Genomic DNA, 27,801 nt, shown 5'->3' on the forward strand with positions numbered 1-27,801 from the left:
TAATTTAAAATTTTAATTGAAGCTCAATTTTAATTAAAAGTTAAAATTTCTAAATTAAGTTATCAATTTTTTTTATTAGTTCAAACTCAATTTCTTAATTTTCTTAATTTTTTTGATTAAATTAAATTTAAATTGAAGTTTTTAGATTAATTTAAATAAAAAGTTAAAAATGCTTAGATTAAGCATTATTCGTTTATTTCTAATAAGTACAAGTGTGAAATTAAATATTAAATAAATTTATATAATATATTAAATTTAAACAAAATAAATAAAATAAATAAAATTCACTTATTTATATATTAAATTTATAATAGATAAAATTTAAATAATTTTTTTTATTGATGAATTAATCATTAAATTTACTATTATAATCATAGTATTTAATCTTCTAATTATGGCATTTTTTACAGAAAAGATATTATATTATTTTTTTTTTATTTATATGGCTTGTATTTTGTATACTTATTTTCAAAAATTAAATTATACAAAAAGACAACCATAGATTAAAAAAAAAAAAAAAAAAGAAAAGTTGTGTTTAATTTAAATATCAAATCAAATGTATAACATTATTAATATTTGAGATTTGAATTTCATTTATGGGTCAAGACAAGTGACCATGCATGAATGACTAAGAAGTGAAATTAAAGAATGGAATAATAAGGAACAAGAAAATTTAATCACTTGAAGTTCAATTCCAAGAATGAATGGATAAATAAACATTATTCAATAACTTGGCATTGCAAAGGATAACTAGAAAAATTAGAAACTTTCTATTGGTTCAATTCCAAATCAAACAAAGAACAAGAAATCTTATCTCTTTTTTCTACCAATTCAAAGTTTCAAATCTCTATTGATGGATTCCATACTTGTTTGATCATATTTCAACTTATTTATATTTGAAATTATAATTGAAAAGTCAAAAAATTAATTTGAATTATACTTTGAAGAAGAATTCTTTTAGATATTAAAAAATTATTTTATTATTTTAAAATTTTATAATTAAAATATGTTAAATTAAAATTAAAACTAGTCTTTAATAAATATTTTAAGATAATAATAATAATAATAATAATAATAATATTATTATTATTATTATTATTATTATTATTATTATTATTAACTACTCCCTTAACATTTACCTTAATTATGTTTTCCTGTTGATTTCAGGAGACCATTCTTTCGGATCTCATATTGGATGTGGGAGTGTGTATATATGAATTATATAAAAACAATAACTCTTTTAAAATTATCATAATTTCAAATTTTATATTAAATTTAATTTTCAGACTCACAATAAAATAAATCTTTTTACTTTAATTAAAAATTTAAGTGAGGAGAGACTTTTCGTTCTAAATTAGAGCAGACCTAATGAAAGAACTAGATAAATTTAAAATTTTTGATATTTCAAAATTATTAAAATTATAATAGAATTTTATAAGCCAACTATTCTATTATTAGAATACTAACTAAATAACATCCTAATCAATAAAATCTTATTGATAATGGTGATCTAAGCTAAGATTTTTAGTGGGAAAACTCCAAGATTGATATCTTTGTAAGATAAAGTTGAAGATGATTTGTTTTGTCCCACCACCAAATCAAAACAAGATTTAATGAAATGGATGGAGATTTGACCATTCGCCTCCACTAAACTCTTTAATTGCTTATTAGTAAAGCCTTGCAGGGCAAGTCAGGGCCGCCTCTGTAATGTGGATTATTCTGCACATCTCTCACATAATCTTTAATTAATCCATAATTAATTTTTGTTTGCTTAATTATCTCATCTTACCTGTGATTTTATATTAATTAATATTAAAATCTTCCATTACTATAAAATATCTGAAGTCGGTGATGAAGTCTTCGGTCTCCCGTAATGATTTTGAAAATTGATTTTGAAAAAAATAATTATTTGACTTTTTAAATTAAAAAAAAATGGTAAAAGTAGTTTATTAATCAATTTATTCTAAAATATAAATTGAATAAAATATATTTTTATATCTTTTATTAAATTTAAAATTATAGAATTATTATTAAAAATATAAAATATTATATTATTACATTTAAAAAAAAATAAAAATTTAATATGATTTTAACATAATAACTCGAAAACTTTAATACAAATTTAGATTACATTTAGCTTAATTAATTAAAAATTTTGTTATTATTAAAATTTTATAGTACATTTTCACAGTATTATTTTCAAAACATAAAATGTAGAAAAACAAATATTAAATTATGTTATTAAAATAAAATTACCAGTTAAACTCAGCACATTTGCACCGCCAAAATTTCCCCACTGTAGTCTGAAGCATTAGCCAAGGGCCATAGCAGAAATATTTTGCCATCAACAATTAGCAAGAAAGAGAAGGGTTCAAGAAAACCAGAACATAACATACTTGTTATATCCTATCAATGTATGGAAAACTTGCTAAATAACACATAAAAAATTCTCCAAAATAACATATAGTCCTATAGCAGCAACCTTCGTCAAACTTAATCAAACAGGCTGAAACCCATGTCCTCATCAGACTCCTCAGCTGGTTCTTCCTTCTTTTCCTCTTCCTTAGCAGCAGCTGGGGCAGCACCAGCATCAGCAGCTGCAACCGGAACAGCAGCAACAGCAAACTTGCTGGGATCCTGCAATCACACAAATACAAATGCCATTACCCAAAAACAGTAAAAAACAGTTTCACTCTTAAGACACTGGGTTTTTTACCAAAGGGGTGTAACAAAAACAAATATATAGCAAAAAAGTGTGGGATTTATTTTAATTACCAAAACAGGGTGAATAATGCTAAGGTGAAAGATGTAAAGGTGGAATGCTAATTATAATAGCGCTTTAAGATCCGGACGATATTATAAATAGCATAAAAGTTTTAAACAAAATAAGGAAAGCTGGACGCTAATTATAACAGCGTCCAGCTATTGTTTTGATTTTTTTAATATTTTATTTTATATTTTAAATAAAATATAAATATTATTTTAATAAATTACAATAATATTTATATTTTATTTAAAATATAAAATAAAATATTAAAAATTAAATAAAAAGCTAGACGCTACTACTTTTCATTTAATTTTTTAATTATTTTATTATAATAACATTTTATATTTAATTTTTTATTTAATTAAAATTTAATCTAAATTTAAATTAAAAAATAATTTTTTATAATAAAATTATTATAATATACAATATTAATTATTATGATATTATTTATTAAAATAATATTTATATTTTATTTAAAATATAAAATAAAATATTAAAAAAAATTAAAATAAAAGCTGAATGCTACCAAACGCAACGTTCAACTTTCCTTATTTTGTTTAAAACTGAACGCTTTCCTTATTTTGTTTAAAACTTATACGCTATTTATAATAGCGTCCATATCTCAAAACGCTATTGTAATTAGCATCTAGCTCTCATATCTTACACTTCAGTATAATTCACCCCGTTTTGGTAATGAAAATAAAACCCACCCTTTTCTGCTATATATTTTGTTTTTATTACACCCTTTGGTAAAAAACCCTAAGACACTGCTAATTTATGTGTGCACCTACCTTCAGGTACTCTCTAACTGTCTCTGCCCGTGGGAAGGAATATTCAGTTGCAACTGCAATTGCGAGGACATTCTTGTAGGCATTAACGAACATGTGTGGTGCAGCTGCCAGTGTTGGGTATGATATGGCCAATGCTAATGAAGTGACCATGGAGACACCAGTTGCAAACTTCTCAACAAGATCATCTTCAGTCAGATCAAGCACCTCTGGGCTGAATACAGAGCCATTGTCATAAGCAGACAGGACAACAAGACCATAAGAGAATGGCCTTATGCCAAGCTTTGCCAGCAAAGCAGCCTCAGAAGAGCCAACCTTGTCACCCTTCTTGATAAGCTCCACAGGGGTGATAATTTCAACAGTACCCTTGTTAATCTTGGTAGGAATATTGAGCACCTAAATTTGACAAAATAAAATAAACTGTTAGACTTTACTAGAGAAGTAAACAACAAATAGCCTGCAAAGACATCATCATCATTCCAGATGTCAGACCTGGAAGAAAGAGGTCTGAGATGGGTCGAGCCCTGTATTGCCAGGAGGGACAACAACATCAATTGGGGCAACCAAGCCAACTCTAGCAGGAGCTCCAACCTGTTCACTCATAATGGAAAATATACTGGAAATGTAAGTTGGATACAAAGAATATTATATAGCACACAACAAGCATAAAGCAATATAACCATCATAACAGAACCTGGCATGTATGTCAACCTAATGTAAACCTTCTGCAAATGTAATAACTTAATCGTTACTCCACAGTAAATAAAAGGTGGAAAGTTGCCATTGGCAACATCTAAAATAAACAAATAGCCACCCAAAGTCGGTGAAACTATGCACATTTTCACTTCCTCTTCACCAGAGGATCAAAAGAAAGAATAAAGGATGCATTTGGCCACTAATGTAGTGGTGCACTTCAACAGAAGTGTATCATAAAAATAATAAAAAAAAAGACCTAGACAAACTTAGCAATGCAATTTAAATTTAATGTAGTGTTGCACAAACAACTTATTTCAGTAGGTTGACATTGCAATTGAGATAATCCACCCGCAATCCAACCTATAAAAGCCCATGAAACCTTCCATTAACGTGAGCTAAAATTTAATTGGATAGTCCTCGACTTTGATTTGATAAAAAGATTCTACCAGCATTATTTTGGTCAGACAAAATGTATTAACTCTCCAATAAATGATCCTTTGAACATACAGAAACAGCTTCAAACAAAATATGCTTTCCTCATTGTTTCAACAATCCCAAACTACAATTGCTCCATTAATACCACGAAACAGCAAGAATGCATATCAAAATGTTCTGATTTACGGCCTACCATTAAATTTAAGAGAGATTCTAAGTTTATAATTATCTATGATTCCCAAAATCAATTTATACGATTACATTGACTAAACTATAGAGATTTACAATATCATCAGAATTCTTAATGAAGCCAACCAGGAGAAATCATAGTTCCAACAGCAATAACTAGAACACATAGAAGCAATAAAAAAGAAATCAGTTACTGCACCTTGTACTTGGCAACTTCTTCGCTCACTTCCTTGAGATCACCCTTTGTGAAAATCAGTCCCACATTGCCCTGATTAAGAAAAAAAAAAGGAAATTTATAAACCAAGCAATAGCAAAAATTTATCACATTTCCTTTCTCTTTGGTGACAACATCCAAATTACACTCTCTGCAACTTCATATTAATCTAAAAATCCAATCTTTATACAGTAAAGTTTGATTACAACATAAAGAGACAGCCATGTTATCTTAGAAGATCAAATAAAACAACCCAAAAAGCTCAAAACCAAAATGAACAAAATCTTGAGCAGATATACCTGAAGGAGGGGGATGAGATTAAGGAAGGCGGTGTTCCCAGTTTTCTCAGAATGAACTCTAATGGTCCTCTTCATCATGGTATTCTTTCCCATGAGAACCACAGAGTCACCTCTAAGACCCCTCCTGATGTTCTGGAGCTGGTTCGACCCAACATTATCTGCCGCCACGATTAAGATCTGGCTGTATTCGTCCAGCAACTGGCAGAGCTTAGCATCGTAAGCAATCTTCTTATCAGCCTTGGATGGTTTTCCGGCCATTTGATCAAGAACTAAAACACACAAGAGAATCTAACTAGGAACAGAGTATGATACAACAAAATTAGAGGGCCAAGACGAAGCTACGGCTTGGTCAAGGCGGACAGCAACGCCGTCTCTTTAACCTCCTTGCGCTATGCTATGGAGAGTGTGAAAGAAAACGTAGAGTGAAAAGCTTTGGTGGAGATGAAATTAGGGTTTCGGTTGGATTATATAGTAGGAAGATAAAGTTGGGTTTTGTGGAGACCTGGATCGGAGGGCTGGCGTTTGATAGTTAGATGATGATCTGATCTGATGGCTGTGAGGTTCCTGGGAGTTGTTGGGCTGGGCCTTCTGGGTTTGGTTAGTTCTAATGGCCTTTTAAAAGTTACAAAATAATTCATTTGCTTTATATAATTAATAGTCATTCTTATATTTTTGAACTGCAATAATTTAATCATTATATTTTATTTTAATTAATTAATTAATTATTATATTCAAATTAATCTTTAGAGACACTTAAAAAAAAATTTTATTTTTATAATTGTATTAAATATATAATTTAAAATTTTTTTTTTTAATTATTTAAAATATAAGAATAATATTTGTAATTCACTTATTTATTTATTTTTTAACTCGATTAATTTTAAATTTATTTAACCGAAAATTGAGACCTGAAGAGTTTATTTAATCATCAATTAAGTTTTAGGGTTTATTTGACTATTTGATGTTAGTTTAAAAGTCAAAATAGACCTTTTATTTAAATTATTAAATTATTAATAAAAAATAATTTTATATAAATTATTAATTAAAATATATAAAGCTAAATGATAAGAGTAATAATATTAATGCTTAGGTACCCTTAATTTTATGTGTATTTAATTAATAAATTATCTAATAGCTGTGGCTTCCAGGTTCATATATCTGTAATCTATGAGCATTTCTCAAGTATTTTATTACCCTGCTATTGTTGCTTCTTGTTTTGTCAGGAGAAGTCTGCATTTTCAAAAACCAACAAAATCATTACAAATGAAGTACTTCTTCAACACAATTTGTGAGATTTATTGATTTACACATTCTGGATTTGGATTTAGCTAAAAGAAAAGTAGAGAAAAGGCCTTGTAGACAGCTCAAGGGGGAGAACTTGAGGTTTATTTGCTGAATGGTGATCATGTTCATACAGGGGAAAATGCCAAGAGAACACTTGTTCCTGAAATTCTGTGAGATGCTAAGCTCAGGTTAATGAGGCCTAGATACTTGAATGCCACAGCTGCAATTCAATCCCAATCAATGTAGTTTTTTGAATTATAATCAAATATTGAGGTAATGATTAATGTCAATCAAAATGTGTGTTAAAAAAATTGAAATCATACCTGTTAGTGGATTATAATTCATCAGTCTTAACAAGTCCTTGCATGAAGGAAAGCCTCAGTGATGATGTTCAATTTTCTTGTGACATCGCCCATATTCATTCGATCTCCTGGTAATTCTGCAGAGCATGCAAGACCAATTTCCAGAACTGACACAATACATTTTTGCACACTGCCTCCTTCTAGTCTCAAATTTTCAAGATCGATATTAGTTTCTTGGATCTCTGTTTGACCTTCATCACTCTCATTGTCCCCCATAATTTCTGCTGCTCCCACTTCTCCTGTTGCTATAAGCATGGGATCCAGAATCTGCATGACTTGTCCTGGTAGCTTAGACCTAACAAAGTTGTGGAGATTCAAACCATCTGTGAACAATTTATCAGTTGGTCCGCGTCCTGTGAAAATCTGCAACAAAATTATTCCAAAGCTGTATACATCTCCAGATGTTGTTGCCTTGCTACCAATTCCATATTCTGCAATTTGCATACATATCCAATTCTATTACTGTGGTCAACTTGACCTCTTTTTTCTTATATATATGACCAGTTAGTTGTGGTCATTTTATAAGTAAGTAGAAGATTTTACCTGGAGGCATATAGCCTACTGTTCCCTTTATCCCAATGGAGCTTGTTTGGCCTTGAGAAGAATTACTAGTGGTACTGGAAAGGAGCCTTGATAATCCAAAATCACCAACATGAGCAGTCAATTCATTGTCAAGTAAAATATTACTTGGCTTCAAGTCGCAATGAATGATTCGTGTTTCACAAAGATCATGAAGATAATGTAATGCAGATGACACATCAATCATGATACGAAGTCTTTGAGGAAGGTTTAATTTTCTTGACTGACTATCGCTATCTTCTTTTGGATGCAACCACATTTCCAGACTTCCATTCACCATAAAATCAAGCACAAGAGCTCTGAAGTCGTTGCCTTTAAAATCGATGCTGGAGCAGTATGTCAATATCTTCACAATATTCCGGTGCCTGATGTTATGCAATGCTTTGCACTCAGCAATGAAGCTCTTGGAAGCTCCATGTTGTTGAAGGTTGAGTACCTTCACAGCAACTATCCTTTCTCCTTGTAGATCAATTCTTCCTCTGTATACAGAACCAAAACTACCTTGCCCAATTAAGTTGTCTGAAGAGAATCCCTGAGTTGCTTGGAGAAGCTCCTTGTAGGAAATTCGAAGGAGCTTACCCACAATAGAAGGACTAGATGATACATGCTTTCTTGATTTTCGCCAATAGAAAATCCATATGAATGCTATTGTCATGAAAAGCACAAGTGAACTGATGATTGTTGCAAGCATAATGGCAGTAGGAGACTTTTTGTGTTTCTTTCGTTCAATGCGGCATGCTGGCAGCTGCAGTTCTGGGATACCCCCACAAAGATTGTTGTTTTCGATAAGTGAAAATGCACTTATATTGCTAAACACTCCCTTGGTTGGTACCTCACCCTCAAAATTATTGAATGAGAGATTCAAATATTGCAAGAAAGGAAGCTTCTCTAGCACTTCTGGAATGTTACCTGATAAATTGTTTCTTGATAGGTCTAAATGGAGGAGACCTCTCAAGGAAGCAAAGGTTGAGGGGATGGCTCCTTGGAAGAAGTTGCCCTGCATGTTAAGAAGTGCTAGCTTCAAGCAATCACCTAATGTCTCAGGAATTTCCCCAGACAATTTGTTATGCGATACATCCAGTGCATTAATATTTCTAAGTTTGTGAACTTCCAGGGGTAGAGGACCCGTCAATGTGTTGTGTGATAAGTTAAGAAATAATGATAGAGAGGAGAGACCGAGGATCTCCTGCGGTATGAAGCCAGTAAGGAGATTTTCTGCAATATCCAGGGCTTGCAGTTTTTGGCAGTTTGCAAGACTACTTGTAATGTTTCCTTCTAATCTGTTTTGATACAAATAGAGTTCAAATAGCTGACTGATGTTGCCTAAGGATGGTGGGATTTGTCCAGATAATAGGTTTCTATCCAAATGCAATATTTGCAACTCTCTGAGCTTCCCAAAAGAAGAAGGGATGGAACCAGATAAAAGGTTTTCCTCCATGCCTAGTGCATACAAATTGACAAGATTCCCAACCTCTAATGGAAGTCTCCCAGATATTTGATTGTATCCCATGCCTAAAAAGCCAAGTTTGGTTGACAAATTGGCTATGGAGGCCGGTAATACCCCGCCAAAATTATTTCTAGCAAAAGATAGAATTTCTAGATTGCTGCAGTTCGACAAAGAAGTTATAAAACTTAAGTCTTGACTTGTGTTACTGCCCAGAAAATTAATCTCTAAAGTTAACTCTTGAAGATCCTTTAGACGTCCTAAATTATTTGGAACTTGTCCCGTGAACATGTTGGTAGAGAAGTCAATCGTTTCAAGCTGAGAAGCATTGTGTAATGAAACTGGAATAGTTCCATGGAACTGGTTACTACCAAATGTGAAATACTGGAGATTTGGAAGAGTGAGGCCAATGTTCCATGGAAGACTCCCGTTCAATTGATTAGCCGACACCGAAAAGGTAATGATGGATGAGATGTTGTATAGGGTAGTAGGAATTGTACCTGTCAAATTATTTACTTCAACCGAGAAGAAATTCAAGCTTATCAATTGCCCCAATTTGTCAGGAATATTTCCTGCCAAATTATTTTCTCCTATAGATAAATGCTTCAAGTAGGAAAAGTTTCCAAAGGAATGTGGTATCTGTCCTGTAAAATTATTTCTATAAAGACGAAGCATCACAAGCTTCTTTAAAGAGCTTAGTTCATCAAGAATTTTACCCATAAAGCTATTTCTAGCCAATATCAAGATTCGGAGCTCTGAGCAGTAGGTGATGTTGAGTGGAATTTCACCTTCCAATCTGTTATCCATCAGGTTAAGATGTCTCAATCGGGACAAGCGGCCAACTTCCTGCGGAATTTCACCGAGGAATCTGTTTTTGCGAAGATTTAAGAACCTTAAGAAGGTGAGGTTCCCAATAGACGGAGAAATGGTTCCTGACAAGCTCAGCCTGTACAGGTCTAGAGACGTAGCTCTGTGGTGTTTGCGGCCACAAGAAATCCCTCGCCATTGGCAGAAGTTGACAGAATCATTCCAGGAGCTAAAGACGTCATGTGGATCACTGCCTATCTTGGATTTGAATTCCAGGAGTGCAAGTCGATCTGTCTCATTTCCCAAATTCCTGAGACAATTGGCAGGAGCTTGCAAGCATAGTAAACTTGTGCAGAATAACAAAATGACATGAACTTGATGGATTGAAGGCCAAAGGGTTGTTAAGTGATGTGGCCCAACCGCAAGTGCACGGGTCGTTCAAGTAGTATAGAAAAAGATATCGTTCCCACGAGGAGTTGTGTTAATGATTGAATTTTTGACGTAAAATAAAATATGTTAAAATTGTATTTTAATCAAATTAATGAAAGAAATTTAGGAATTTGAAGCATAATGTATGAAAATACAAAACTAAATTCAAACAATGATTAATTTAATAATTCGCAAAATAAAGAAATTAATAATAATGAAAATTAATAAAATGAGATTAAAATAAACACTCAAAAGTAAAATTCCAAGCAATAATTGATGAAAGACGATTCTGGAGTTAAGGGTTCATATTTAAGTCATTTTGGGATTTTCCCTAGCTAGCCCAATCCATGAAATTTATGGGTTTAAAGGATATTAATTCTAAAATCCTTTGAAAACTCTTTCGAGTGAGACACAAAGAGTGTCTTAATTAACTTAATCCTAATTTCGTGGAGTTAAAATTAACCAAGACCCATTAGGTTCTTTAATCAATCTATTAAAACCCTCTTAACCCTTAGTCTATTTCTAGATCTAAGTTAATTAAGTCCAATTTCTTGATTAACTATCACTTGGTTTTCTCCTTTCGGTGCTTCAACCAAGGATTAAGAACATAATTTAATGGGGCCCTTCATTAAGCATGTGAATAAGCACACAAGAAATTGATTAAACCTCATAAGTTCATTAAATTGGGACTAACCCAGTTCAAATCCACAAAAATAACTAAAATATTACATCCCTTACTCCAGAATCAAAGTAAAACTACTCACTACCCATAATATTTACAAGATATTATGAGTGTAAATGGAAATAAAGCTTTAATCTAAGCTAAGAAACAAGAAACTAAACACTAAAAATGTAGGAAAAATGTAAGAAAAGAAAGAAATCTCCAAATCTGATTGGAAATGGTGTGGAAGGTGAATGTGACTCTTCAGCTGCTGCCTTTTCTCTTCTTCCTTTCCTTTTCTGCTCCTTCCTCCTTTTTAAAATGGGAAATGGGACTATTTATAGCATTTTTCTGACATGGAGCCCTAAAATGGTATGTTTTAGGAGAAATTTTCTGAGGGAATCTTCTGCCAGCTCATTAATGAAACCTTTGTGGATCAGAGTGGATCGCATAAGTTATGCGATCCCTTATGCGATTTCAGCTGTTCACTTATGCAAAACTGCATGACTTGGCGCATAGGTTATGCACATTTCCATGAGATTGCATAAGGGAGGCGTGAATCTGCATAAGCTATGCACTCTCCTTATGCACAATTCGGCAAGTGTTGGAACAGTGTTTCTTCTCCTCATGCGGATCTGCATAGCTTATGCGGCAAGTTATGCGTAATTTTGTCAATGCATATTTCCACTTGAAAACTTGTTTTTGACATCTTTGGCTGTAGAAGTCACTCCTCAATGGCACAATTTCTTTTCAGTCCTTCAAAAACACCATTTTTCCTACAAAACAAAGTAAAAATTACAAATTAATCCAAAATTGATAATTATGAAAAACTAACTAAAAAACTAATGAAATTAGCTAAAAGTAACTAATAATCAAATAAAATGGTTATGAAATTAAACCTAAATGATTATGCAAAATGTATGCATCATTAAGTGTATGATTGGAAGTTCCATTTCCGTTGGATTGATTAATTGTGCTACAGATCCAAAGTCATGAATTGCTTGGTGAGCCAATAGAAGTATTTATGTGGAACTAATGGTACAAATTTTTCTAGTAGTGGCATGGACTTAGACTTTGTGGCTCGTGCTGGTCTACGATGACTAAACGCCAATGGCTACAGTAACCTGGTTGGTTGTTAGTAGTGTGGTCCTTACGTTTATTGACCAGGTTTTAAGATGGTGTACTAAAATTACCATAAACCATCAGAGTTATTAATTTTCTTGTAAACTTCAGAGTCTTAGAAATGATCAAATTCCAGATTTCATAACTTTAGAAATGATTCCAGTGCCATGTAAGTTAAAGCTCATTGGTAGCAATGATCTGTATCAGTAAAGTCTAGTTCTTGATTGCAGCTCGTAAATTGGGGAGTGCCAGTGACGTATAAAGTCTTCCATTCATATTTCATAGTGTTGAGCTTGTGTTTAATTGGAAAGGAATCGGGGAGATAATGAGAAGTCACCCTTGACTAATAACAGTTTACGCGTAGCGGAGGGGAAAAGAAAAGTAAACATTGGAATTAGAATGTGAAATCAGAATTGAAATTGTAGCACAAAATCATAATACCATTTCTGTGGAAAGCCAAATAGCAGAATTAGAATTGACGATTCAAATTCCATTTCCAACACTTTCGATTCCATTTCCTTTGTGCCAAACGGGTTAGAGATCTAAGAAGATGGATATTTTGTTTCATTGAAAGATTTTGCTACACTGGAAAAGAAACTACCAAAAATAGACTGTAGGGAATTATATTATAACCAATAAGATTAATCTAGTTGGCAAGGATGACAGTTTCTCCAGTCCCTTTCTTATCAGCTAGAGTTCCATTCTACTGAGAGCATTACAAGAGCAATTGTCTTGAATGTAGCAGATGATGTGGGGGAATGTATATAGTGTGCATTATTTAGTTATAGCTAAATAATCAAACCAAATCAATGAAATTCGGTAAGAATAAATTCAGTTCGGTTCGATTTTCGATTAATAATAATAAAAAATTTTTATTTTCTGTTATCAGTTTGGTTAAATAACTGAATTTCTATTACTTAATATATTAATTATAATTTTATTAATATTATATTATTTATAGTTATTATTTATAAGATTTTATAATAATATTTAACTTATAATTATTATTTTATTAATATTAAATCATATTTATTATCTTTAATAAATAAGAAAGGATTATAAATGTTTTTATTAATATTTTATTAAACAATTAGTAATATAAAATATATATATATATATATATATTATTTTTTTAATTAATTTGATTATAATCGATAACCAATGAAATATTTTTTGTTGGTTAATTTCGATTTTCTCTTAATTTTGATTTACTTTGATTAATATTTTTAGAATCGGTTAACAATTCATTAATTAAAAATTTAATTTAGTTCAATTCCGTTAATCGAATGCTTACGCCTACTTAAGATTGTCTGAATAGAGAACTTTATTTCAGGCATAAGGATATAATGAATTTTAAAATGAAAATACAATTTAAGAAATTTTATGTGAATTAATTTTAAGTTTAGGGAAATTGAGTTAAATTAACCCTAGACAAATATTATTGTAGATGGAGCCATATAGTTTTTCTTTTTAATTTAAATTCAAAATTATATAATTTATGAATTTTTCTTACTTAAATCTCATTTGCTCTATCATCTTCCTTTATGTTTTCTGCTACCTGTAATGAAAAGTATCTGATTCAGTCCACAACTTCCATGACTCTTCTTGGGAGTTTACTCTTGACGAAGTTGTAGAGATTTGAGCCATCTGTAAAAACTTCATCTCATCTCCAACAAAATTATTCCTAAGCTGTGCACATCTCCTCTTCTTGTGCTTCACTGTCAACTCCATACTCTGCTACATAATTTAGTAACAGTTCTTTCATTTAGTAACCCTAGGCGAGCCATGCACCTGAAATTTATATATTATTATTTTTATAAATGTATATATTGTAAATGATTTTTCATATTTATAAAAATTAAATAAATAGTTTGTATGCTCAAAATTAAATTACCAATATAGAATTAATTAAAAGTTTTAATTAAAATCAAATATTAATTTAAATGAGAAATTTCAATATATTGACAATCAAATACAATTCATATAAATACACCACCACCCAAATCTATTTAGAGGCTAAAGCTACTAACCAAACTTGTTAGAATTAACATGAAATTATCAAAAACAATTTATTGAATTTATTAAAAACAAATTGATTTATGGATAAAAAAAAATTAGAATTATTAACAAATTAAAAATAGCTCTTCTCTTCTACTATTAAAAATAAATTCAAAATGCAAATTTAATCATACAAAAAAAGAAATTGAGAAATCAATTTTTTAAAATTATCAAGAAATATTGAATTAAAATGCAATACTAACAAAAAAATTATTGAATATAGCCTCATATATTAAGGATTCAAAGCTAGTTTTACAGTAAAGAATTTAGAGATACTAGTAATATAATGATTTTGGTTGTAATTAAATGGAAAGTTTAAATTCATATAAGAATAAACTTAAGATTCAAACATTCATTATGTATACTTTAATTAATTTTATATAAATCTCAAAATTAATATTTGATATATTAGTTATTAAACTTGTTCTTATATGAGGGTAAACTTATATTAGATGCACCTAATTATTTTTATCCTCATTTCCTTTGAAAGTAGAAAAGCAAGACGAGAAGCATTCAAGAATGTGGTGGATGATGTGTAAATTAAGTCTTGCTTTTGCTTTGATGTTAGAACTTACTTTTTCGTTAGTGGGTTAAATAGCATCAAGCACCAACTCAAATCCACAAATTAACTCATGCTCAATGTAGCTGCTGATGATTGATAAGATTGAGAAAAGAGTAGATAAGCACAAGCACTGCCAATAGACATGTTAATCATAGTTCTCTATGATGAATTTTGTTAGTTGTCATGCTTATGATTATCACTATATTAATTCATAGTCTTCTATCACTGCCATTTTATCATTCATGATATTCATGGAAGACTAACTCAACTTCTTCTATACATATATGTATAGTGAAGATGCATTTGCCCCGGAAGCACTCAATATATAAAACATTTCCGAGTCTATTAATCATGACAATAAGTGGACTTTGTATGATGCCACTTGACTTGAATACCAACATATATTCTGCTGTCCATAGACAAGAACCACTGCTGCCAATTTACTGGAAAGCTAATAGAAAAATTGCAAAGCCTATGCCTCATGGGCTCAAGAGAAGCTTGCTCATTTATCTCCATCCATGCGGCCATTTTTCTGCTCTCTATCTTTGCTTTAAAAGTCCCTGATGACTTCCTTTGTTCAGCAACCTTTGTAGCTGGTGGAAATGAGACTGATCAACTGGCTTTGCTCAATTTTAAAGCCAAAATAACTAGTGATCCTTTACGTGTTTTGCAGTTGTGGGATTCCAGCACTCACTTCTGCCAATGGTATGGTGTCACATGTGGTCGCCGGCACCAGCGAGTCATCTCGTTAGACTTAAGTTCCTTGAAACTGGCAGGTCCCATATCACCTCACGTTGGAAATTTGAGCTTTTTAAGGCGATTATATCTCCAAAATAACAGCTTCAGTCAAGAAATTCCCTCGGAAATTGGTCGCTTGGCAAGATTAGAAGACTTAAGGCTATCAAGAAACTTGATTGGTGGGGAAATACCCTCCAACATATCCTTCTGTCGGAACCTCAATAACATCGAGATTGGCTGGAATCAGCTGGTAGGAGAAATCCCTGGAGCACTAGGCTCTTTGTTGAAGCTGACTTTCATTGCTGCAAATCACAACAATCTGACAGGGAGAATGCCTGCTTCTTTGGGAAACTTGTCATCTCTTGTGACAATTTATCTTGGTGATAATTATTTGGATGGAAGCATTCCTGAAGCTCTAGGCAGATTGACAAATCTGACAGAGTTCATTGTGAGTACTAATAGGTTGTCTGGATCCATCCCTCCCTCTCTTCTTAATATCTCTTTGATCACAAAATTTGATGTGGGAGATAACCAAATTCAAGGGAGCCTTCCATCCAACCTGGGCAACACTCTTCCTAACATTCGAGAATTTGGAATTGGATTTAACCAATTTACTGGGCTTATTCCAATTTCGATATCCAATGCCTCTAACCTGGAACGGCTTCAATTTCCGAAAAACAAACTCAGGGGAGAAGTTCCTTTTTTGGAAGAACTTCAGAGGCTGCAAGTTCTAAGCATCTCAGCCAATCAACTTGGACATGACTTGAGCTTCCTATGCTCGTTAACCAATGCCACCAAATTATGGCTATTGGATATAAATATCAACAACTTCCAAGGGGCTCTACCTGAATGCATCTGCAATTTATCGACTGCTCTTGAAATATTGGCAGTAGATAACAATAAGATATTTGGAAGTGTACCAGCTGGGATAGGCAATCTCGTAAACCTGGAATATCTTGAAGTGTGGAACAACCATTTTTCAGGTAACGTTCCTCTTGATATTGGAAAGCTCCAAAAGCTTGGGTTACTCTATTTATTGAGTAACAATTTCTCGGGAAAAATCCCCTATTTTTTAGGTAATTTAACGCTATTAACTGATCTGCGGTTAAATAACAACAATTTCCATGGCAGAATCCCTTTAAGTTTGAGTAGATGCCAGAATTTGGCGGTACTCGATCTTTCTAATAACTATCTTAGTGGTTCCATTCCCCCACAAGTAGTTGGCATCTCTTCCTTATCAATATATCTTGATTTGTCTGGGAATAAACTAATCGGTCCTCTTCCCATTGATGTTGGGAATTTGAAAAACCTTGGTCAGCTTATTGTTCACGACAATATGTTATCTGGGGAAATTCCGAGCAGCCTTGGAAGCTGTACAAGCTTGGAAATTTGATCTTTCTCACAATAATTTGTCAGGCCAAATTCCAGAATTTTTAACTAGTTTCGCTTTGTTGCACAAATTGAACTTATCTTTCAATGAATTTGAAGGCCTAGTGCCAATGAAAGGAGTGTTCAGAAATGCAAGTGCTACTTCAGTTATGGGAAATGATAAACTCTGTGGAGGAATTCCTGAGTTCCAGCTGCCTAAGTGTAACTTCGAGGTGCCAAAGAGCCAAAGATTGACCACTAAACTAAAGGCCATTATCGCTACTGTAGCGGGGCTTTCAGGAGCGGCTTTGATGTTGTCTTTCATGTTTTTTTTAAGGCTGAGAAAGAAAAGTATGTCACCTACTTCTTCCCCTACCAGTAATTCACTTTTGAGAGTGTCTTATCAAAATCTCCATGATGCTACAAATGGCTTCTCGCTGGAAAATATAATTGGCACCGGCAACTTTGGCACTGTGTATAAAGGAGTTCTTCAAGAAGGTGGGCCGCTTATTGCAGTTAAGGTGCTTAACCTGCAACATCATGGAGCAGCTAATAGCTTCATGGCTGAATGTGAAGCCTTGAAAAATATCAGACATAGAAATCTTGTGAAGGTTCTAACTGCATGTTCAAGTATTGATAATCAAGGCAATGATTTCAAGGCTCTAGTCTACGAGTTCATGGTTAATGGAAGTTTGGAGGAGTGGTTGCATCCACCTGCACCTGCTCTAATGGATGAGACACCAAAGAGTTTAAATCTTCTTCAAAGACTAAATATTGCCATTGATGTTGCTTCAGCAATTGAGTATCTCCATCATCATTGTGAAACTCCAATAGTTCATTGTGATCTCAAGCCAAGCAATGTTCTTCTTGATGATGAACTAACGGGTCACATTTCTGATTTTGGGCTTGCAAAATTTCTTTTGCAAAGCATCCATGATCATTTTAGCAATCAATCCAGTTCAATTGGATTAAGAGGAACTATCGGTTATGCTCCTCCAGGCAAGTATATTGTTTTACATTATGTTATTCTTTATATTTTCTTTTTCACTTTAATTGTCAAATTATAGATTTCCAACTATAGTGATCCAATTCTCTATATGAAAATGACTTTCTAAATGTCTAATGTGCAAGGTGCAGAGTATGGGCTAGGAAGTGAGGTGTCAACATTTGGTGATGTGTACAGCTTTGGCATTCTCTTGTTGGAGATGTTTACAGGGAAGAGGCCCACCAATGAGATGTTCAAAGAAGGTTGGAATCTTCATAAGTTTGCAAAGTTAACATTACCAGATAAAGTGGCTGAGATTATAGATCCAATTTTCCTTCAAGAAAGAGAAGTAGGGACAAGCAGATATTATCCTAGAAATCCAAAGAGTGCAAGGGCAAACAACATTATGGAATGTTTAATTTCCATTGTTGGAATTGGAGTTGCTTGTTCTGCAGAATTGCCAAGGGAGCGTATGAACATGACTGATGCTGCTGCAAACCTTTGTTCTATCAGAGATAAGCTTCTTGTCATTTGAACTACAACATAAACTTAACATGTTTCTCTTCACACACACACACACACACACACATATATATATAGTGGAGGATATATCTGTGAACAGAACATCAACCCTTGTTCTCTTTATTCATATGCATTTATTTTTCACTGCTTGAACATAAATTTCTTGACTCAGTCTGTCAACTCTTCCTGAGTAGATAGAACAAGAAAAAACTTTGATCGTACATGAATTGAGAGGGGGTATTTTTAAGCAGTTCCATCAATGCAGAGCCATTGACCAACGAAAATATCATCACAATTGAGATTTGGATTGATTGAAGTAAAGAATTCAAGAGTCAGCTTGAATTTCTGAGCAACACTTTCACAAGTATCACCATCCTCTGCCCCATATACTGAATCACATTCTGCTGTTGATTTCCCATCTCTGAATCCAACTGTATCAATCATCAAGAATATAAAAAGTAAGCTAAAAGAACACAAACAAATGATTCAGAAACTTATCATAGTAATTAACTTACTGCCAATCTGTCTGCATTCAGCTGCAGATATCATGAAAAGAAGAGAGACCAATACAATCAACTTCACAAACATGGCTGCTTGGGTACTGAACCTAGCCATTCTTTGATGCAGCTAGCTGTTATCACCACAAAATGAAAAGCTATCTTGTTCTTTTTCTTGTGATGTAGCTTCTTCAAGTAAAATCCTATATATATACAAGAGTAGTGCATTGAGGAGACCAACATTTCTTGGCTTTACATTTCCTTGTAAGAAAAGCCGGCTTCTCCACAAACTTTAACCGGACAACCTTTAGAATGTCTGTCTAGGTAGAGGCGGTCAAGGTTCGGTTCAGAACCAAATTGATTTAATTCATATTTGAACTCGGTTGAAATTGATGATTGAAACTGTAGTTAAATCTGCCGATCCCATGCTAAAATTGAACTTTTTGTTTGTTAAATTTAATTAAAATTAGATTAAATCAGATCGAACTGTAATCAAGAGCCCTTAAATTTGATCTTAAATCCCTTTATCTTGAAATTAAATCGTCCATCCAATTTTAACCCATAACGAGATCCAAAAATATTTAAATCCTTTTGTGTTTTTATAGCTATATTTAATTCTTTTAATTTTAATAATTTTATCTAAATGTTAAAAATTAAATGTAAATTTATTTAATAATTAATATTGAATTTAGAAATATTTATGTGAAAGTTAATTAAGATTTTTTTTTAAATTATGGATCCACCGTTGTTTTTTAGAATGGAAAAATTAAAATATACAAAAACTGCAATAAGTTCAAGTCGAAAGTGGTATTCAGGAAAAATCATGTCAATAATGAGAACTTCATAATTTGAATCCTGTCCTTGTAAGGTAAAATTCGCTTGAAAATTAATTTTACATTATTGATTCAATTACTTATTGGTTAATATTTTTAATTTTTAATGTAGTAAAAAAACAATATAGAATATTTGTGAAAATTATATTTTTAAGTAACGATTAAAAAATGTAAAATTATATTATGGGTATGGCATTTTCATATTTCATCGGTACTGAGAAATGTATATGAAAATTAATTTAAATTGTTTTATTTGATTATATTTTTAGTTTTTATGATCAGAGGTATTTTTATCAGTTTTCACACATTAAAATAAAAAGGATGATTGGCTTAACTTATTAAAATCAGCTTATAAGTAAGCTTTGAACTTATAAATATTTTAAAATTTAAATAGTTACGTTTTTTTGTTAAAGTACTTAAGTGATTTATAAGTAATTAATATGTTCGATAAAAAATAATTTATAAACACATTCATTATTAAAATGACTAAAAAAGATGTTAAATGAGATGTATAATGAAATTTTAAAAATTAAATGAGAATAATATAGTAAAATACTTAGTTAAATTAATTTATAAGTATCACTACAAGAAAATATCGAAACAGAAACCGAATTTAGAAACGGATTTATGTTGGTTGGTAATTTGAAACGGCTTTTGAAACGAAAATTGAGTAGAATGTGCTAAATATATCAAAAATCGATTAGCAACGGTTTTGAAACCGAAATTTGAAACAGAAAACTATTGGTTTCTAAATTAAGTGACACATTTTGGTGGCAAATTTAGGATCAGTTTAGAAACCGATTACAAACCGACTTCTGAAACTGAATTATTTTCTGTTTCTAATTTAAAAGCTCAAAACTAGTTCCATAATATTTAAGTCATATTAGAAATCGAATATTATCAATTTCCAATTTCTTTGAGTTTAATTTAAAAACTAATTACTTTCGGTTTTTTTAAAAAATGTATTATCTAGTTATATTTAGAAAACGATTTCTATCGATTTCAAAATTAATATAATTTCTATTTTATTTACTAAATATTAAAGTTAAAATAGAAACCGAATTTTATCGGTTTTTAATTTATTCATTTACATTTAGAAATCGATAGCTTTCAGTTTCTAAATTTATCTATTGTATATTTTATTTAATAAATTTTAAAGCAATGTTAGAAATCGATTTCTGTCGATTTTTATTTTCCTTAGTTATATTTAGAAATTGATTTATATCGGTTTCAAAATAAATCTATTATCAATTTTATTGATTAAATTTTAAAGTCAAATTTGAAACTGATTTATTTCGATTTCTAATTCCTCAATTTATTTAGAAACCGAACACCCTCTAAATCCTCTCTTCGAGCAATCTTAATGACTCATTCTCTCACGTCGTCTTGGTACATCTAGGATATTTCTTGGGTCAGTTTTAAAGAATCGAGATTTATTTTATTTTTAAAGAGATTTTAAAAACGTACTCTCTCACATTAATTTGATATATTTAAAATTATTAATTTTAAATTATTCTTGATTCTATTGGATTACTATTTGATTATGTGAAAATCATTTGATTTTATGTGAAAAAAATTGATTTCAACAAAACCTTTCTTATTAAAAAGTAAAAAGACTTTACTTTGTGTAAAATCCTTTCAATATCATAAAGAAGAACTTGTTATTGTGGTATATTAACTAAGCCCATTTCAAGGCCCAAGTTGCCGTCCAAGCCCATTTATAGGCCCAGGTTCAAGTGCTCACCAAATCAACCGAAACCGGCAAAACGTAAAACCACCCTGCAACTCATTTCCACTGGTGGTCGCCATCGCAACGTCTCACCTGATGGCCTCCACGTACAGAGATCGGACGGCGGAGTTCCGATCACTAACCCAAACGCTGAAGAAGATCGGAGGAGTCACATCCATTAACCATGAACATGATCCTTCTCCTTTGAAACCACACGCGTCATCACTCTCTTCAAGATCCGAGTTCAACAAAAAGGCTTCGATTATCGGTTTGGGCATCCATGAAGCCTCACAGAAGATCTCTAGGCTTACCAAGCGTAAGCTCCCCATTTATATATCTCTGAATTGTTTTCATCTCATAAGATTTTAGAAACTTTCATTTTTAAGATTGAACTGAAAAGAGTTTGGAGCTATTTTTAGAGAGCAAGTTAAAGAGAATTAGTATACTTATTTGGAGCTGATTGAAGATTTATGATTGGAAACATAGCCATTTTCAAGTGTAAGAAATATTAAATTAAGATGTTAATTACAGAAAGTTAATTAATTTGGTGGATTCAAGATTTAGGATTACTAGTTTGTAATTAGGAGGTTTTTGGATGGCTAAGGCAATGAAAATGTTGTTAATTTTGATATGAGGCTATTGGGTTTTGACTTGTTTCGTTTCATTGCCTGTTATTTACCATAAAACACTTGATGCATTAGCGATGCTCTTTTAGATACCATCTTTTGAATGCCCATTATATTGTTTGGAAAGCCTGAACAATAAGGCATTGTTAAAATGTCTATTGATCTTCCATTGCATTTGAAAACAGGATTTTGGCTATCCTTTTTAGCTCAATTAAGGGAAGAGAAACTGTTCTGTTTATGTGAAAGAAAACTGAGTTCAAGTACTTGGTGTCATTCTTGCTTTTGAGTCTAAGTTCAATTTAGATTTTACTGGTAGGATGATGTTATGCCGACGACCGGCCATATTATATGGTAGTGAGTGTTGGGCACTGAAGGAGTCATATGTGTCTAAGATAAGAGTTGCGGAGATGAGAATGTTAAGGTAGATGAGTGGCCATACTAGACTAGATAAAATCCATAACGAGTGTATTAGAGAAAAGGTAGGAGTGGTGTCAATTGAGGATAAGTTGAGAGAAGGGAGATTGATGTGGTTTGGACATGTGAAGCGTAGACATACGGAGTCTCCAGTTAGACAAGTAGAGCACATTAGGTTAGAGGATAGAAAGAAAAGAAGGGGTAGACCTAAACTGACTTGGAGGAGAGTAGTACAACATGACCTAGAAGCATTACACATTTCCGAGGATTTAACCCAAAATTGTTTAGAGTGGAGAGAGAGAATCCATATAGCCGACCCCAAATTTTTTGGATAAAGGCTTAGTTGAGTCGAGTTGAGTTGATGATGTTATGCTGACCCTGGCTTTTATTTCAATGTGCAGTTGCGAAAAGGTCATCAATGTTTGATGATCCAACAATTGAAATACAGGAACTAACTGCCCTGATAAAGAATGACATTACAACATTGAATACAGCTCTCACAGATCTGCAAACACTTCAAAACATGGAGATAACTGATGGGAACTATTCGCAGGATAGAGTTTTTCATTCCACTGCTGTCTGCGATGACTTGAAAAGCAAACTTATGGGGGCGACTAAAGAGCTCCAAGATGTGTTAACTACTAGAACAGAGGTCAGTGCTAACAACAGTTATTATTGCTGTGTGTACTCAGCAACTGCTGAGTGTTGTTACACTCTCTCTCATTTTTTTTTTCATCACAGAATATCAAGGCTCATGAGAACAGGAAACAGATATTTTCCTCAAATGCTTCAAGAGAGAATCCTTTTGTGCATCAAGCAAAACCCGCGACTGAGCCACCACCTTGGTCAAGTTTAGCAAATTCATTTGGGACTTCACAGCCATCTGCGTAAGTCAAGTCTTTCAAAATAAGTATGCCGGTTCCTTTTACCTTATGCTGTCAATGAGATGCACAAACTTGCCATGAAAAATTCAGCCACTATGATACCTCCTAGTCTATTTTTTCTTTATACACTGTGAAACTGGACTGAGTGTTATTCAGGTATTTTATATTTTATTGCACAGAATTAATTGCTATTTTAGCTAATAATTAGGTAAAAAATTTTTCCCCCGCTTAAATTGTGTTCCTGTCCACACCTCTACTTTGTGTGGTAACCTAGCTATGAAATAATTTAATTGCATAGGTAAATTGAACTTTTTCTTCAGTGGTTTTTCAGGCCAAGATACTTTCTTAATTCTGTACATCTACATTTGTGTTGTTAGATTAAAGTTAAGAGTTTACTAGGTCATCATGATAGAAACAATTTTAAAGTAATTACCCATGTTTTAACCAAAAAAAGCATACTTTCCCATATTGAAGATTTAATATGATTTGCTTTAAGAATTTCAGTTGATTGATATCTCCACATTGGTAAAAGTATTACGAACTACTGCTTTTTTTTTCCCTGTTCTTACCCTTAACCTTTGGTTCTAATGCTTGTTGATGCTAATTTTTTGCAAGCTCCTATTTATTCTTTCTAGAATGATGAACATTTCCTAAATTTCTGACATGTGGATCTTTCTTTCCTTTCTAACCAGAATGCCACCAACTGGTGTTCAAGTTGGCAGTCAGTTGAGGTACATTTTATGCAACTCTACATGCTATGATTAAGCATTGTTGTTCCTGAAGGTCATTTTACTGTTATTTGACTAGACTTTTTGATTTTGATGTGATTGCTGAGAACTTCATGGCTTTTACAAATTTCAGTTGATAAACTTTGTGCGTGTACATATATATGCATGTATATAAGTATGTATTTCCCAATAAAAAAAAAGGGTAAGCACTTGTATTGTTATTAGCAATGCCAATGGTTCTCTTAATTTGTTGAATATGTCAACACTTTTTGGAGCCACACAAGATCTCCTGAAGAGACATGTTTCTGTTTTTCTATTTATACTTTTTATAATGAAAATTTTTAGTTCTTTTCTTTCATCCTTCATTGGAATTTTTCTTCTTTTTTTTTAAAAAAAAAAACAATAAATGACATTAGAAATTTAGAATTATAATGTAAACCCAAAATGCTGAACGTAGAAAGAGCATGGAGCCATCTCCTTCACACTCTTAATAGAGTACATACAGTCATAATTTATGACCTTTAGCAACAGTAATGACTACCTTAAGCAGCCTGCATAATCTATTTTATCACAATATTATTTTAAAGAGTAATGCTTAACATTTCATTCTGTTGATAATTGTGTGGTTGTCCTTCCTTGCAGTGCCACTTTATCCAGCTTATTAAAGACTTCATATGATGTTCATGATTTTGGATGGAAAATATTAGTCTTAGAACTTCAGAAATAAAATGTTTCTGTTAATGCTTTTTATGTAGAAGTCCTTTTTCTTTTGATTCAAATGCTTTGTGGGCTACAAAAAAGGGTTTGCCCTCCCCTATTCCAGAATCCTACCATCTGATTTTTAAAACCTTATAGAAAGGGGGTAGAAGTATTGCTTGGTTATAGCGGCCCATTGACGTATTATGCATATATTTTGGTCTTATAAAGTCTGAGACAAGTGGATTGGCTTTGTCATTTATCACATATTAGTAGAATATGTTTGATTTTTGCATCCTTGCCTTAGTAGTCTATAGACTAGTGTTATGCAATGTCAATGGAAGCAAGAGAGAGTGTTGTGTACGAGAAATGCTCTAGGAAAAAGATGAGTTGAATAGAGACTTGGGAGGAAGTGCAGGTAGACCTAATGGGCTCATCTGCATATGGTTGGTGACTAAGAGAGGAGAGCATATGATATGAACCTGCCTAACTCCATCTTAAACGTTAGCTCACAAAAGAAGGTTTGCAAACCCATAAATATAACACCCAAGACCTCCCTGCAGAATCGATGTGGGACGCATCATTCCCGACCCTTTTAGACTGAACGTCCTTGTGAAGCAATTGAGGTCATAACTCGTTCACTCTGACCTCTCCCGAAGAACATCAGGGAACCTTTGTACATAGCTCACCGATCCACACAGAATGAGGCTCTGATACTAAATAATATGAACCTACCTAACTCCACCTCAAAAGTTAGCTCATAAGGAAAGGTTTGCAAACCCATATATATAACACCCAAGACCTCCCTACAGAACCGATGTGGGACGTATCAGCATATGTATAAATTTGTAATGATAAATGTAAGGGAGGTAAGTGGAGTCTCCTGGTGTCAGAGAATAAACAGACTCATGCAATGGACATTAAAGAAGGAAGTTTCCTTCTGATGTCAAGTGATGAATAGGTAGAAGATATATAATGAGAGTATAAGATTAGTGATAGATGATGTCAAGGGAATGCTAATCGGTAACTTGTATGTAGTGTGAAAGTTTATGGAAAGTTCTAAGAGGAGGAAATGTGATTAGAGAGAGATATGCTTGAAATATGAACACTCTCATAGCGAAAGGAATGAGAGGTATTTATGTGAGTGATGGTTGAGAAACTGTTGTTCTGATGTCATGTGGCTAAAGTTTGAATGGGCATTTGTAAGCATTAAAAATGTAAGGTCAAGGCACAATATGTTTCCAAATATGCATGGGTTGCATTCAAGCCCATTGGATAAGGTCTAAAGATTTGAGTTCTCCATTGACAAGCACGCTTTGAGGCAACCTAGCCAATTCTCCCTAAACATCCCTTAATTTAAGTATCACTTTTTTAGAACTCTGCCACTATCTTTTTACGTAATCCTTCTCTTTTTGTTAGTGATGTCTATTTCCTTAATTTTAAGAATCTGAATTTAATGCTAGATTTCAGATGTATCTACACAATCAAACTTCAAATTCCCTAGTTAAATTTGTATTGATGAAAGATTTAATTGGAAAATAGTTTGGTTTTCACAACTTCAAGTTAGAAATTCTTCCTATGCTCATCAGCAATTGGTTTTAAACCATATCAATGCAGGCGGAGGCCAGCTGTGGACAACACTCCTTCCTCCCATATGGAAATGTCCATGTTACAGCAGGTTGTTCCAAGACAGGAGAACTATACTCAAAGTCGGGCAGTTGCTCTTCATAATGTGGAATCTACAATTTCAGAACTTAGTGGAATCTTCACACATTTGGCTACAATGGTTGCACAGCAAGGGGAGCTTGCTATTAGGTCTGCATGTTTTGCTTGGATATATGATGTTTATGTTCTATTTATTTAGCTGTGAAAAGTTCTTAATTCTTATAGCTTTTGATTTCTAATAAAAGAAATGGTTAATGATAAAAAACCAGAAATTTGATTGGATTTCCAGTTTTAGCCACTTCTTAATTATATCATCAACATTTAATAGTTACTGCCATTGTTTATTTTAATTTTGGCCAGCTTCGGATCTCTAGGTCTAGGGTGTGCCATACCAACATCAGCCAACCAGGCAGCTATTGGCACACATCCAAGGATCTTAATACTGGCCATAGTAGAAACAATAATGAAAGTGTGATGATATCATTTGAAAAATAAAAAGGAGGTGGCCGCAATTGAAAATCTGACCCAAGGCTTGGACCTTTTGGTCATTAACACAAAAACTTGGAGAATAAGATTTCTTCTGTTCTTTTTGTAGCATTCAGTGTTCATCTATTAATAAGAATTTTTCATGTTTAATTCAATCTACCTGATTGATGCAACAGGATTGATGATAATATGGATGAGTCATTGGCAAACGTTGAAAGTGCTCGCAGTGCTTTATTGAGGCATCTCAACCAAATATCATCAAATAGGTGGCTTTTAATCAAGTTATTTGCTGTTATAGTATTTTTCCTGATGGTGTTCATCATCTTCGTGGCTTGAACGTGATTACAGATTGATTTCTTGCTGCATAGGATATTCTTCTACTGTCCATCTTGCTTATTATATATAGGAATTAGTTCCATATTTTGTAAATTTAATTGGCATTTCCATTTATATTCTGGCTGTAGCTGGTAAAAGGGAAAGGCCTATATTCACAAGAAAGCATAGATATAGATATAGATAGATATATTGTCAAATTTTGTGTGTAAATTGTTTTTTACCCTGATTGTAGTAGGGGGCTAGGGGATGCATTACAAACCCCCCCACCAAATTCCGTAATTTTTGTTGTTAAATGAGTGATGATTTTTGTCATCTTCTTTGCTTTCCTGAGATAGAAATGACACTGCTTGTATGCAAGGCTATCTAATTGAACCCATAGTCTTTTTAGTTTTCTTACCCATTAAAATTGTTTGATTGCACTTGAAAACCACTCTTCTTTGAAATTAATTATAATTTAGTTGCTCGTTTCCAGAATATAATAGTAACTTCCAATCCAAATTCTGTCATCAACTTTCTTTCTCCCTATTTCCAATCCCTTCTTTTGTTGCCAAACACAGCCTAAACATGTCTCATGGATGTAAGATCTTAAACCTACCGC

The 27,801-nt window shown here is 32.7% G+C and overlaps 3 protein-coding genes and 2 pseudogenes across 3 annotated transcripts; 2 read left to right on the top strand and 3 right to left on the bottom strand.

Annotated features, from left to right (window-relative positions):
• Nucleotides 1-2,325: 2,325 nt before the first annotated feature.
• LOC110653575 (60S acidic ribosomal protein P0) lies at nt 2,326-5,840 on the bottom strand. The gene is made up of 5 exons (XM_021809279.2): nt 5,389-5,840; nt 5,075-5,143; nt 4,048-4,146; nt 3,559-3,951; nt 2,326-2,637 (listed from the first exon to the last, which is right to left on the bottom strand). The coding sequence occupies exons 1-5, from the start codon at nt 5,644-5,646 to the stop codon at nt 2,494-2,496; spliced, it is 963 nt and encodes a 320-aa protein (XP_021664971.2). The 5' UTR covers nt 5,647-5,840; the 3' UTR covers nt 2,326-2,493.
• Nucleotides 5,841-7,024: 1,184 nt separating this feature from the next.
• Nucleotides 7,025-9,051, bottom strand: LOC110653517 (probable LRR receptor-like serine/threonine-protein kinase At3g47570; annotated as a pseudogene).
• A 158-nt stretch (nt 9,052-9,209) lies between these two features.
• On the bottom strand, nt 9,210-13,807 carry LOC131182174 (LRR receptor-like serine/threonine-protein kinase EFR). The gene is made up of 3 exons (XM_058150843.1): nt 13,635-13,807; nt 9,267-10,174; nt 9,210-9,217 (listed from the first exon to the last, which is right to left on the bottom strand). The coding sequence occupies exons 1-3, from the start codon at nt 13,805-13,807 to the stop codon at nt 9,210-9,212; spliced, it is 1,089 nt and encodes a 362-aa protein (XP_058006826.1).
• A 1,202-nt stretch (nt 13,808-15,009) lies between these two features.
• Nucleotides 15,010-19,321, top strand: LOC110653576 (probable LRR receptor-like serine/threonine-protein kinase At3g47570; annotated as a pseudogene).
• A 2,106-nt stretch (nt 19,322-21,427) lies between these two features.
• LOC110653577 (syntaxin-31) lies at nt 21,428-27,515 on the top strand. The gene is made up of 6 exons (XM_021809281.2): nt 21,428-21,684; nt 22,810-23,060; nt 23,150-23,295; nt 23,985-24,023; nt 26,334-26,531; nt 27,044-27,515. Exons 1-6 carry the CDS (start codon nt 21,465-21,467, stop codon nt 27,201-27,203), a joined length of 1,014 nt encoding a protein of 337 aa, XP_021664973.2. The 5' UTR covers nt 21,428-21,464; the 3' UTR covers nt 27,204-27,515.
• Nucleotides 27,516-27,801: the final 286 nt, after the last annotated feature.

The sequence above is a fragment of the Hevea brasiliensis genome, chromosome 8 (assembly GCF_030052815.1).
Source record: "Hevea brasiliensis isolate MT/VB/25A 57/8 chromosome 8, ASM3005281v1, whole genome shotgun sequence".
Classification (NCBI taxonomy): Eukaryota; Viridiplantae; Streptophyta; class Magnoliopsida; order Malpighiales; family Euphorbiaceae; genus Hevea; species Hevea brasiliensis.